We start from the raw sequence: 13,216 nt of genomic DNA on the forward strand, positions 1-13,216 counted from the left end.
AACATGCATCGAAAATCATTTTAATTTCAAGAATCTACCGGTATATCGAAATGGAAATTCAACATATCATATAATTTGACTTTGTATCGTATCGTTTTGAAATGCAAATAATCAGTATCAAATCATTTTGCAATGCAAATAATCAATTGTATTTAGCAATTTTAATTACTTTTCCATTCCATATAGCTACACTTGGTCTATCGATATTTGTGTGTGTTCTCTGTATGTGTTTATGTCAAGGGTTTGTCCATATGTGTTCAAATATAATGTCCAGCCAGAGAATCACTGCATGTGTTTACATTTACATTATATCCATAATAATAAATGTTTCCCTTAAAAAAACAGCTATATCAACAGGTTTCACACAGTATAAAAATATTCACTAAATGGTGTCAAATTAGATTATTGAAGCTAGTATCCTACTCATGTATATTGACAGATGCTGGACAGATACCTAATTAATGTAGTCTGTCTATTCAGACTTCATGGCCCTCATTTATCAATGCGGCGTACGTCCAAAAATGGGCGTACGCCGTAATCACCGCAACTTCCAGCATTTATGATTCCAGTGTGACTTTGAACTTGGGCATACGCCATACCAAATATCATGTTATGGCCTACAACAGCTCCCGACCTGTCGTAGGCTGGACCTGTTTTTCTGTCGTAGACAAGCGGAGCAGCATTGACTGACCAGCTGACAGGCTGTACAGGCATCTAAACATAATGTATTCACTCCTAAAATGTATATAAAACTAATAAATATTATACATGTGAAAAAATAAATAATTGTAAAGGCATGTCATATGAAATTGGTAGGATATTTCCAAGTGTACAAGCAATTAAAATCGCGCAATTAAAAACAATGTTGCAAGTTAGATGCTTATGCCATTTAAACAGTGTTTTGGATGAGCGCATACATGCAAGGATTTTGGAAGACCCTTGCTCAGCCTGTGCTGTCTATTTTCATGACATGGAGAGTTTGGAGACGCATTTGAGAGAATGCTGCAGGTGTCTCCCAACGTGGGTAGCCTACTGTAATCTACAGTAGGCCCATGTCTTTCTGGAGTTAGGTGCAATCTCCTCGTCTCGTCCTCGTTTAAGGATAAACCCGAGGCGACGCTCGCATGTCAACTGTGCCAATCGGGCGATCGATCGGCGTTAACGCCTTCCGTCACTCGCAAACGAGTGGCGGATGGCGGATGGCGTTACCGCCGTGAGATATAAGTTAACCCACGACCACACACCAGTTTATTCATATATTAATCAGTCACTCCATAAACGTTCATATAAATTGACAGCCACCACTGGCTATCTATCTGTCATGACTCGTGATTCACTCCTTTATTTTATTTTTTGCAAAACAGCAGCATGCTTGCGGCTGTGCGCGTCCAAACTTCCACATCTTTTCATGGCGATGGGATGTGATGGTGTTCAACAACGATGGGAATAGGCAATGCGTAGTCCTGCAGCTATTTATTATTTAATTCATGGTTCAGGTGTTCGTTCACTAATATATCTTTATGTATTTAATAGTTAGGCTTGCAGCCTTGCCAGTTGCGTGTGTGCGTGCATACGTCGTCTGTGTGTGGGACATGACAGTCAGCGAGGCGAGAGGTGTTTGACTTGGAAACACTTTTCTTAATTCTTATTGGCTTTCTATCTTCTTTCCCTATGTTGTTTGGTCGTATTCCAGTTATTCATGTCGCAAAAACGAGCCAGATTGATTTAATCCGTCACATTTATCAACGCTAAGACCGACATTTTGCAAGGATCAGCTGTTTACGATCACTTCATAAATGCCGTGCCGATGTGAACGTATTGGCAAAACCCACGCTCGACTTTAAGGCAGAATTAATTCCATTGAGAAATGAGGGCCCATGTGTGCTACGCTACCAACTGCACTGTAACTCCCAGAAATACTGGGTTTAGAAATGTGCAATATGTCATATGAATGCTTCAGCACCTCACCCACATTAGAGTTAGACACTAATAGGCTGCTTCCTTCTATGAGGAGACAGCACGACTGTACATTCTCCATTGGTATATCAGCTCATTTTGGAGAATGCCTTCTTTGGCTGTAACCATGGATACGTGGATACAAGCCATTTGACTGCTTTATCCCAGTGCTAATAGCCAAGTGAACACTATGATGTTGTATGTGTGTTGACTAGAGCAGTGGTTCTCAATTTCCAACCCTGCGACTCAATAAAAAAACAAACATGAAACCATAGTTTATTAAAACTCAATTTTCAGGTCGCTACACAGCCTTCAAATCTAGTCCTACTGCATGTTGTCGATCAGAGCAATGGTCAAAGAGTTATGGTAATTTGAAGTGTTAATAGTTCAATAGTAAATGTGTGTGTGTGTGTGTGTGTGTGTGTGTGTGTGTTTTCAGGTGAGGAAACTAAAGGGATCAGATGAACACCTCAGTGTGGAGAGAATGGGTCAGGATGGGCTGGTGAGTTACCGCACGCACGCACGCACGCACGCACGCACGCACGCACGCACACACACACACACACACACACACACACACACACACACACACACACACACACACACACACACACACACACGGCAGTGACTCAGTGGTAGAGTGGCTTCCCCAGAGTCCTCCTTGAGCAAGTGTCCTCCTTGAGCAAGATCACTGAACCCCCCCTAATTGCTCCCGATGTGCAGGTCAGTGTATGAATGTGTGTGGGAATGGGTGAATGTACTGCACAATCTGCACAAATGTAAAGCGATTTGGATAAAATCGCTAATATAAATGCACCATTTAGACACGCACAGAGCTGTACAGTTGGCTTCATGTACAGTACAATACAAACATACTGTACACCATGATCCGAAAAGGCAAAGCAAATAATATTGTTTGCTCTCCACACTTCAGCCGTTCGTATTAGTGTGTGTATTTTCTCACTGTTACTATTCAGTCGAGCAGCACTGTTTCATTTGTCTCAATAAAATGTGTACACTGCTTCATTACCAACCGGCTCCTCACTGCAACACACAAAAAGGAACAATTTTACCCAAGTAGAGCCTATACATCATCCAAAGATTTCCCAAAAATCTAAGCTATTTTAGAGAACATACTGTATTATGGGAAAATAGTATGTTTTGAGTTAACAAAAGTTTATTGTGAAAATATATTTCCAGGATACAAATTGTTTGACTGCCAAAGTTTGTATAATATAAGCTTGTGGGTATATTTTGAATAATGTATACTAGGTAAAGTATTTTTGAATACAGCTAGGCAGCTACTGTACTGTATATAACTTTTTCTGTTTTAACACAGGGCTATGCCATGACAACATTTATTACTGTATCACAGATTAATCCTTTTCTAAGCCTCAGGTCTCTGTGGTGACAGAGCTGCTTGGGTTCAGGGGTTAGCATTATCTGAGCAGGGACACTCGCAGCCCATTATGCAATGAACGTATACTGTATGATATGGAATGGAAAACTTTAATTTTATCCCTGAGACTGTTAAGCTGAAGGAAAGTGACTGAAAGTTGGCTAACCACAGTTTACAGATGTGGTTAAATGAGTTGATGGAGTAAACGCAAGTTCATCCGAGGTTGTGTTTCTCTGAGTTGAGTTTCTGCACTGAGTTAGTTGATACATTACCTATAGAGACCATTTATTGTCAAGCCGTATTTGAATAGAGGGTATGCACATAAAGTGAATGGTAAAGTGAGTGGCAAAGTGAGTTTAACGTTGTTTAACATCGTTTAATGCAATCAGATAGGACTTTAATGTTTGGATATATGGGCTGTCAAGGCCAGAAAGTAGTTTTTAGCCACTCAGTAGGCGTTCCGGTTATGATGATGATGTCACGCGCATACCCTCTATAAATTATACCATTCATACAATGGGTGTCCCATGAAAACCAGAAATTGCACATCAAGTGCATATCGGGTAAATCCCACAATCCCTATCAGAACATGCACGTAGAAATGTCAGCATTTGTATGTCAGTCGGTTTAACACAAGATATTATCCGACTTATTCATGCACTCAAGAATGTCCCTGCCCTCCTGCTCTATCCCTGTGAGACGTCTTCTCTCTGTTCCAGTTTGTTGAAGAGTCTGGAGCTTCTTTCTTTGACAAGTTTAGAGGACAAAGCATGAGTACAGTTTCTGTGTTCACTGCTAAATGTTGGTTTACTTTTCTGCTTACTCACGACTCGTACAGTAGCTTAAAGGTGATTCATATACTTTATTTTTCATTAATGTTTTTGATTTTGACTGAGAAGTGAGTGGGGAAAAAACCGAAACGCTGAAAGTAGCGATCCAGTCTGGGATTCTAGGCTGGTAAGAAGCAGCACAGGCTCATGTAGCCCTTCTAATCATAATGAAGACTAGCGTCACTATTCTGGGGGCGTGTCATAATAGGTGAACATTCTGCGAAAATACGTGAACAATCGATGAAAATAGGTCTATAACACAATCAGAGGGGCGGCAGTGGCTCAGGGGTAGAGTGTCCGTTAGAATGGCTGGATGGGAACCGTGAAGTTCCCAGTTCGATCCCGGGCTCCCCCAGAGTTGGTGTCCAAGTGTCCTTGAAGCAACACACTGAACCCCGAATTGCTCCTGATGTGCAGGTTGGTGCCTTGCATGGTTTCCACCGCCATCGGTGTATGAATGGGTTAATGTATTAAATGCACAATCTATGTAAAGTGCTATATAAATGCACCATTTACCAGTTTATATTATCTAAACAATGCCTAAAACAATGCCTTACGAGGGCCAAACTCATTTGGTCCTTTTCAATGTGTATAACAAATTATGCAGAAATGTGCCAAAACCACCAGTTATGAGCAGTCTTCTTCCATTAAAGCATGAGAAATTCAAGTGTCAGTGGGTGTTTCCCTGCTGCTAACAGGGCCTTTCAGTTAGATGCACTATCCTCTGTTTTTCTTTTTGTTATCCTGTTCTAGAATTTTTTCTAAAACAGTAACCTGGTTGTTTCTCTGTCGGAGAGCAGATCTGTGGGAGGGAGACGATTTGTTTCATCGATTGGATTTTTGTTTCCTGTGTCTATGTGTTCTTTACTCTACTCATGACCAGACCTACTGGTGTCAATGAACACTGGCCTAGAATAATAACAGGGCTAGATTTTCCTCCTATGACAGATGTATTTTAAAGAATGATAAAAAAAAAGAAAAATCCATATTGAGACACTTAAGAATCTTATTTTCTTATTATTCTTATTCAATTATCTAATCATCAAATTCACCCTAGTCATCCTCTCTTATCTTTCACTTACCCCTTTAAAGTGTCATGATTCACAGGCAAGTAAATAAAGACGGAACAAAATGGAGACCTATTGAATATCAATATTTGACCTATAAATAGCATGATAACATTTTAATGTAATTTCCCCCGGCTTCAGAGTGTACAGAGGGAGTGGGAGGATAGCAAATGAAATTGAGATTCTGTCTGATGGTGCAGCCAGTGTAGTGTGACTAGTGTTTAAATACACTGGCTTTATTCATTAAAAGTACTGGAAACACTTCAATGATCGTGGACAACCAAGGCTTCGAGATGAAGAGGCTTTACACTAGGCATAAGCAGAAAATAGACCTTGGGCTCCCTTATCCCTAAACGTATTTGCCATTTTTACTATTTTGAAAAACATAAAATAGTTCAACTAGCCGATCTACATCGAGACATTGTGAGCTTGTAGATCGGCTATTTTAACTATTTTAGAAGGTTTTTTAAATGGCAAATTAGTTTAGGGATAAGGGTTAAGGGGTGGCGCAAGATATAGCCCCTTGTTTGAAAAAAGTTTTAAATGGCAACTTTGAAGACTTCAGACACACAGTACCCTATAGTACTAGGATGCATTGGGAATTGTTATTGCGACTGTAGGTCGCATTTACTTTGAAAACCGGCATCTCCTGTCTGTCTGTCCGTCCGTCCGTCAGTTAGTTTCTTTAATTCAGCAGTCTATGACAGACTGTCTAAAGCAGGGGTTCCCAAACTTTTTTGGACCAGGTACCCCTTTTGGGGTAGATATTTTTCCAGGTACCCTCTCATCCTCGCAACACGGATAACAATATATTTACAACCACAAGCAGTGTTTCCTGCAGGAAAAAGCTTTGGCATGGTGCTGGGCACAGGCCGCAATTTTGATTAATTAATTAATTAATTTGATTAATTAATTAATAAGATTAATACATTAAGATTAATTTGTATTATTGCTATTGGAGACACTGGGGGGACACTGGGGGACACTGGGCAGGCACTGAGGAGGCACTGGGGAGACACTGGGGAGGCACTCAGGGGGACACTGGGGAGGCACTCAGGGGGACACTGTCTAAATGTAGACGTCTAAATGTAGACGTCTTCTCTTATGGGGGTCCCTGGCATATCTTTTCAAATGGGGGTCCCTGGCATATCTTTTCAAATGGGGGTCCACGGGCTAAGTAGTGTCAATTTGGGGGTCCTTGACATGAAAAAGTTTGGGAACCACTGCTTTAAACACTTTAGCACTTTATGAACATGAACAAAATAGATGGGTCCCCCCTGGAACTCCCTCAGGTACCCCTGGGGGTCCCCGGACCCCACTTTGGGAACCACTGGTCTAAAGCATTCAGTCACTGACTGGTTCAGACACATGTCTCCATTTTGTTTGTATGACTGGTTCAGACACATGTCTCCATTTTGTTTGTATGCCTGGCCTGCATTGTCGACAATCTGCTCAGCTGCCTGGAAAATTTCAAGGTGCTATCTATTTCACCTGTTTCATAAATGACCCATTTTATTTGTTTGGAGTTTTCTATCTCTGTGATGGATGACTCACTGGGCTTTGACTCAGTTATACCCCCCTCTACTCACCCGTTCTGTCCTTTGTGCCTCTTTCACTCAACCCATTTAGACCTGAGGACGCATCTGTGTCACCTTATTAGCTTTTAATCACCTTAACCATTATTTTTAAACTGTAGTTGTTAAAAAAATCGTGAAAATGTGGTGCAAATCTTTGATTATTCTTTCATAGCAAAGGTTTTTAACTCAAATCTTTGCTTCTGGGGTCCCTGAAACAACATATTTTGAGACGTGGGTCCGGCGGCCAAATTCATATAATATTTGGGGTCCTTGACATGAAATAGTCTGAGAATCACTGACATAGAAATATAGGCTTTTCTGTTTTAGAAGACATTTTGTAGAATCTGGTCACAGGTCTTAGTGGGCTAATCCTCCATCTCTCTCACCTATAGGGTTCGTCGTCCTCTGGTGGTCGTACCCGGAGTTTCTCCCTCCTTCCACACCTTCCTCCGTCGTCCTCGCCCGGATCCCAGAGACACTCTGCTCACCCGGCGGCCGCGCCCAGCAACATCGTCACCATCACGCACCACAAGTCTCCCGCAGCTGGCCGGCGAGCCAAGAACCAGTACCCAGGAAGTCTCTTGGAGGTCAAAGAGGTGAGTGGTGGTGTTGGCTGATGAAGTCACGTATGTTCACTCTCCACAAAAAGGCACATTTAAACGAGGTTTATTATTTTACGATTGCTTATTATCTGTTACTATTGAGGTCATCTTGTTATTCTGTTGTTGTATTTAATGTTATAGATTAATTGCAATTATGTATTTTCATGTATTTAATCTTGTGGAATGTATTGTAATTATGTATTTATGTATTTTTGTATGCATTTTATATTGAGGAAGATTAGCGGTCGCCCTGGCGTCAGCTAATGGGGATCCAATTATTTCACCGCTCAAAATAATTGTAAAATCCACCCCCATTTACCATTCAAGTCAATGGCAAAATAAACTAGAAATCTACTCTGTCGAGATGCCAATTTGCGCCTTGCACACAACAAGTAGGCCATGTATGGCCTACTTATGCACAAGCAGAGTGCGCCATGAGGTGCGCTCACCACTGCTGGTACGACTGCTGCTCTGAGTCCTATAAAGCTCTCTGCTGCTGTCTGGGTACGATTGCTGCTCTGAGTCATAGAGCTTTCTGCTATTCTAAATCCTTTAGATATACACATATACGTACATATATGTATGTATGTAGCCTACAGTATGTATATATGTATGTATGACGTATGTGGGTGTCCTCCAGTATGTGACACGTCATGTACTTGATAGTGGGTGCAGCAGATCAACTCATCAAAGGCGTCACTCACTTAGTTTATTAGTTTGTTTTTTCTTTCCATACAAAACATTCTTAGTTCATCAGTTTTTTCTTTTTCTTATTCTGGAAAAAAAAGGGTATAGACTGAAGCCTAGGCTTATTACGTCTACCCTTTTGTCCATTAAATTAAAATAATACAAATGTAAATATATATGTACATCCCTTTTACAGGTCCTCAAACAACATTTCTACTGAACAGTGCAACATTCATGTTTCTTTTCCTTTTCTTTTTTCTCTTCTTTATGAATAACAAGCAAAAACAAAAACAAAAAAAGAACAATATGCTAATAAAAGTCACAGTAGTAACATGAAGTAGTAGTTCCTTTACTCTGTATAGCTATTTAATACTTTTTTTTTTTAATACCTTCTTAAATTTATCCTTAGCTACACAGTCTTTCAATTCATCATCACATCTGTTCCACACCTTCACTCCCTTTATCGTTATACAATTACTTCTCACGTTGATCCTTTCTTTTTTTTGTTTAAACATACATTTACCTCTGAGTGAATAACAGCTCTCTCTCATTGTTTAATAAATAATTCATTGGTGGGGTGAATATAATCAACCCCATTTATGATCCTTATGACTTTTTTTTGCAGTAGGGTGATACAGTTTGTATTGGTTGTATAGGTGTTGCCCCAGACTTCAGCGCAGTATGTAATATATGGGGTAATGAATGAGCAGTACAGGATATATAATGATTTCTGGTCCAGGATATGTTTAGTTTTGTGCAGTATTGCAATAGATTTAGATATTTTTGCTTTTATATACTTTATATGAGGTTTCCAATTTAGTTTATTGTCAATGATTACTCCCAAGAATTTGTTCTCCCACACTCTTTCTATTTCTACTTCACACTGGGGTGTGATTTTTGAGCAGTGCCAACCGCTCCAACGCGTGTCTTTGTGTGTATGTATGTCTGTCCCCCTGTGACGTCATGTGGCACATCATCGTCATGATAAAAGGCACCACTCACTTCACACAAGTGTGATTTTTCGCTAGCCCCTCCAATGCATAGCTTTCCGAAATTACGTCATGTGGCAGTCAAGTCTCTGGACTTTTAAACATTGAATGCCATTGACAATGAATGGACAGTTTTGAGTGTTTGTGTAAACACATTACACAAACATTGTGTGAATTGTAAACACAAACATTAGATTGAAGACGAAGGTGAGGACACATTGTGATTGGCCGGAATGAGATGATGTATGATGATAAGAGCGCCCCTCACTGTTTGTCACATGACGCACGTGGGGGCGCACACAAAGGGGCTGGCGCACCTCAAAGATGGATTTGATGAGTAATCGTCAATAAAGAATGTTAACCACTGACATGCCCAAAATTCCAGGGACAATGTGGTTTAACTGGAACCAGTGGAACCTGTGATAATCTCTACGTACCTGTGATAATCTCTACGTACCCCGGATGAATGGCTGGATGTCGGAGTCACTCTCAGACTCTTACCATGGGGCTTGCATTGCATTTTCCATGGCCTTTGTGCTCAGTGTTTGCCTATAGTGTCAGGTGGGTCGCTGGTGCAGTGAGTTCAGCAAATATTTCGGGCCTGCTGTACACTGCAGTACATTCAATGTCTCTCAGTAACTTCAGCTTGGTTAGCATTTTCCTGTATATAGTCTCTAATCTATCTATAGTAGAGTACAGCATGGCAGAGCAGATCTGGCAGAGGATGTATTATTTATGTATCTTCTGATATACCTGACTGTTTGAGATAAACTGATAGGCTACTGTACAAACGCAACAACTACCGATTGCCAAGAACATAAACTGTACCCTGGGTGACTCTAAAAACTCTAATTGATGAAGGAGACACGACAGCTATACCTTTTTGAATCACTTTACTTAAAGTAGACTGACTGTAGTATCCCGGTTTTCTGAAGGTGGCATACATACATTCTGGTGTCCCCATAGCTTCCCCATAGCTTTGCTTGATTGGTGAGGCAGCAGATTTAACCTGGGAACATGTATGACTGTTTAGTGTTTATGGTTGAAAACTGGTGCTGCTGCACCAATAAGGATTATTGGAGCTACGTGAAACTGAATTGGAAACCCTCAGGAAAAGACTACAGTTATGCACAGAACCTATTTGATTACTATTTTGATTGGTTGGTTGATTGATTGATTGATTGATTGATTGATTGAATACTCTATTAACAGTTTGCAGAAAAAAGCACAGTAATGTATAGTTCAATACAAGGCCTGCTAAGAGGATTTAAAACCCAAGAAAGCCGGTGGCTTGTTTCCATCGGGGTCCTTCATATACGGTAATTCAATTAATTGGAACTACGACTGAGGAGTGCATGGATGGAGGCCTGTTTATGTGTATGGTTTCTCTGCCTTAACCGTGAGACATTTAAAACCCCTCCTTTCTGAATTCCCCACTTGTCAGTCAAGTCAGACTGACAGATATTAATTCTCTTCACTTACTGAACCTGTCAATTCAGATTAGCACAAAGTCCTCATCTACTAGCCTACATGTTCATACACCAATGTAGCCATTCACTGATGCCCCCCCCCCCCCCTTAACTAATTGCCTGTCAGAAGTTTACTTCTAATGATTAACTGAAAAAGATTAGATTAGATGTGATGCAGGGCTTGTGCGTGAATGACTGATTAAAGGCTTGATTGTATGCCTGCCATTCGCGCTGAAGGCAGGACGGCTTCCATATGATTATAATCATTCTGTTTAGTCATGGACTTGTTTGGAATATTGTCAATGAACTATGTAGATAAGACGAATAATTATTTTGCTGATGGAAAGACTTTCAGAGGTGATGATGACCAAGCTTATTGTGGCGGGGAAGAGACAGAATGAAAGGGATAAAACTTGCTTTGCAAGTATTGCAATACAGTAGGCCTATGTACTCACTGCAGAGAGGACAACATTGTAATGTTAAAGACAATGTTGTATGCAGGTTATTATAATTGCAAAGACAGTTTTTTCTGCAAACAAATAGTTATTTTTGGAGAAGTAAAGAGTTTGAGGACTGAGGAGTAGAGTGCTTTGGGTTTTGGGGTAAGCAGATAAATAGTGATAGCAGACTCAGGAAATGCCTCTAATATACTGAATAAGCTCTACAGATCCAAATGAATGAAACGGTTTCTCCATCCTAGAGAAACACCGGTTGTTTCAGTACTGACCTTGGCTCTGTTGCTAAAGGTCACAGCAGTCAGAAGGAATCCTTTCTCCTATTTCTACCTGACACTGGCTGTTCTCATGCACACAGCACTGCAACAACGACGGCTCTTGTTCAGGGGGCTATGTTTGGGACAAAGCAGCTTTGTATGCACTATGCATTCCACCAAACAGCATTTCAATAGGGCACTGGCGAATAGGTTGCAGCTAAGCTAATAACCTATCATGTAATCAGACCCCCACAATGGGATCATCAGTGTTGATTTTGGCAGAATGTTTTTATTTTACATTTTTACATTTTAGTCACCTGGAATGTTGTAGTGTTAGTCTAGTTTTAGTCGTCTAAATATCACAAGGTTTTTTTTCACAAGGTCGACTAGATCTACAGTTGATTTAGTCGACTAAAATGTATTTTGGCGGGCCTTGATGCCGTCGTTATGGCTGATTTTACACTTGCTGAAAATAGCCCATCTACAAGCTCACAATGCATGCAACCAAGTGTAAAATGACTTGTCTTTTACTTATACTTGTCCACTAGTCCCTTCCTAACATCTAGTTTTTATTTGTTGATGAAATTGTCAATATATTTAGACTTAGTTTTAGTCTTCATAGTTTTCATTTCATTTCCATTTAGTTTTCATCAGTGAAAAAAGGTAGTCGACAAATATTTTTTGTTATAGCATTAGTCGGCGAAATCAACACTGAGTACCATGAATCAACTCAAGAACTGGCACTGCAGAGCGTGATACTGAGAAAACAAGCTATCACATTGATTGTCATACTTCCCCAGTAGATTTTCTTTATTTAGATTTATATTATAGAGAGAGTTATCCATGTAGGGCTGTTCAATTATGTTCTTCAATTATTACCCCTAGCCCTGACGACCTTGCAGGCTTATACAAAGGTTCAAATGTAATTTACCGGTAGGTAGCATGTTATTAGACAGCTTCATTTGTTGAGTTGGCATCCCATAGTTTTTATCAATGTACAGATTATATATGTCCTTAATATATTATACTGTTTAGACTGATGATAGGGTCTTGATTTACCTATGATCCTAGATTACTCTGGGTCAGAACTCCCCTGCCGTGCCTGTGCCTTGTCAAGTTGTCATGCTAAGAATAACTTGATGAGCAAGCCTCAGACAGAGAGAGGACAAACCAGAGAGTAGTGGGCGAGGAGAAACATTTCTCACCTTCAGGAGCAGAAAGCCAGTTTTCCTGAAACGAAACCCAGGACAATTAGTGTAAATATTGCGCAGATGGTGTGGTCATTAAGCAAAACAAACACTTTTTTTTTTTTGCTTCTCTCTTTTTCCAAGCAATTTCTCTACAGATGGACTCCCGAAGTAGAGCAAACAAGGTCCCCTTTGAAGTGTGATTCATTTTTCCATTGCTTTCATGTTGTTCTAACTCTGCCTCTGTCAGATCTAATGACGGAGTGTTCTGTTGTGCGACCCGACCCCACACATCATCTGCACTCTGTTTTCCTCTTTGTACTTCTCTCTCTCTACCCTTCCCCTTTTCCACCTGTTGTGGGTTGGTTTAGTGTCTGGCTACCACACCACGTTCATCATGAGTCATAAAGTCCATAAAACATGGCTGGCTGGAATGGGGCCAGCTGAGTGTATTTGCTTCTGCCTGGAGGCTGAGTTAAGTGCTGCCGTACTTACTGGAACAGCATGTTCGGACGTCGCCGTGTGTAGCTCATGGGAGGATTTATGACAGAGATGTTCGTATTGCACATCCCTTGATTAAATTACGAATGTTAGTATCATGACGTTAGCCATTATGATATTGATGATTATATGTTCCAGTGATAGCTCGTGTTGAATCACCTTACACGCTTACAGACTTCAAAGACCGTTGCCTTTGAATAGTTTATTTTGGTGCAACATAATTCAGCTGGAAACCTCACC

At 40.5% G+C, this 13,216-nt stretch overlaps 1 protein-coding gene across 3 annotated transcripts in view; it reads left to right on the forward strand.

Annotated features, from left to right (window-relative positions):
- The window catches only part of osbpl10a (oxysterol binding protein-like 10a), a 91,657-nt gene that overhangs the window by 31,516 nt on the left and 46,925 nt on the right, over positions 1-13,216 (forward strand). For all 3 annotated transcript variants that reach the window (XM_080786758.1, XM_080786759.1, XM_080786760.1), the window contains exons 4-5: positions 2,396-2,458; positions 7,222-7,425. In XM_080786758.1, coding sequence (XP_080642884.1) covers positions 2,396-2,458; positions 7,222-7,425 — 267 coding nt within the window. The remainder of the gene's footprint in view (positions 1-2,395; positions 2,459-7,221; positions 7,426-13,216) is intronic.

The sequence above is a fragment of the Protomyctophum bolini genome (genome assembly GCF_963924005.1).
Source record: "Protomyctophum bolini genome assembly, chromosome: 17".
NCBI lineage: Eukaryota > Metazoa > Chordata > Actinopteri > Myctophiformes > Myctophidae > Protomyctophum > Protomyctophum bolini.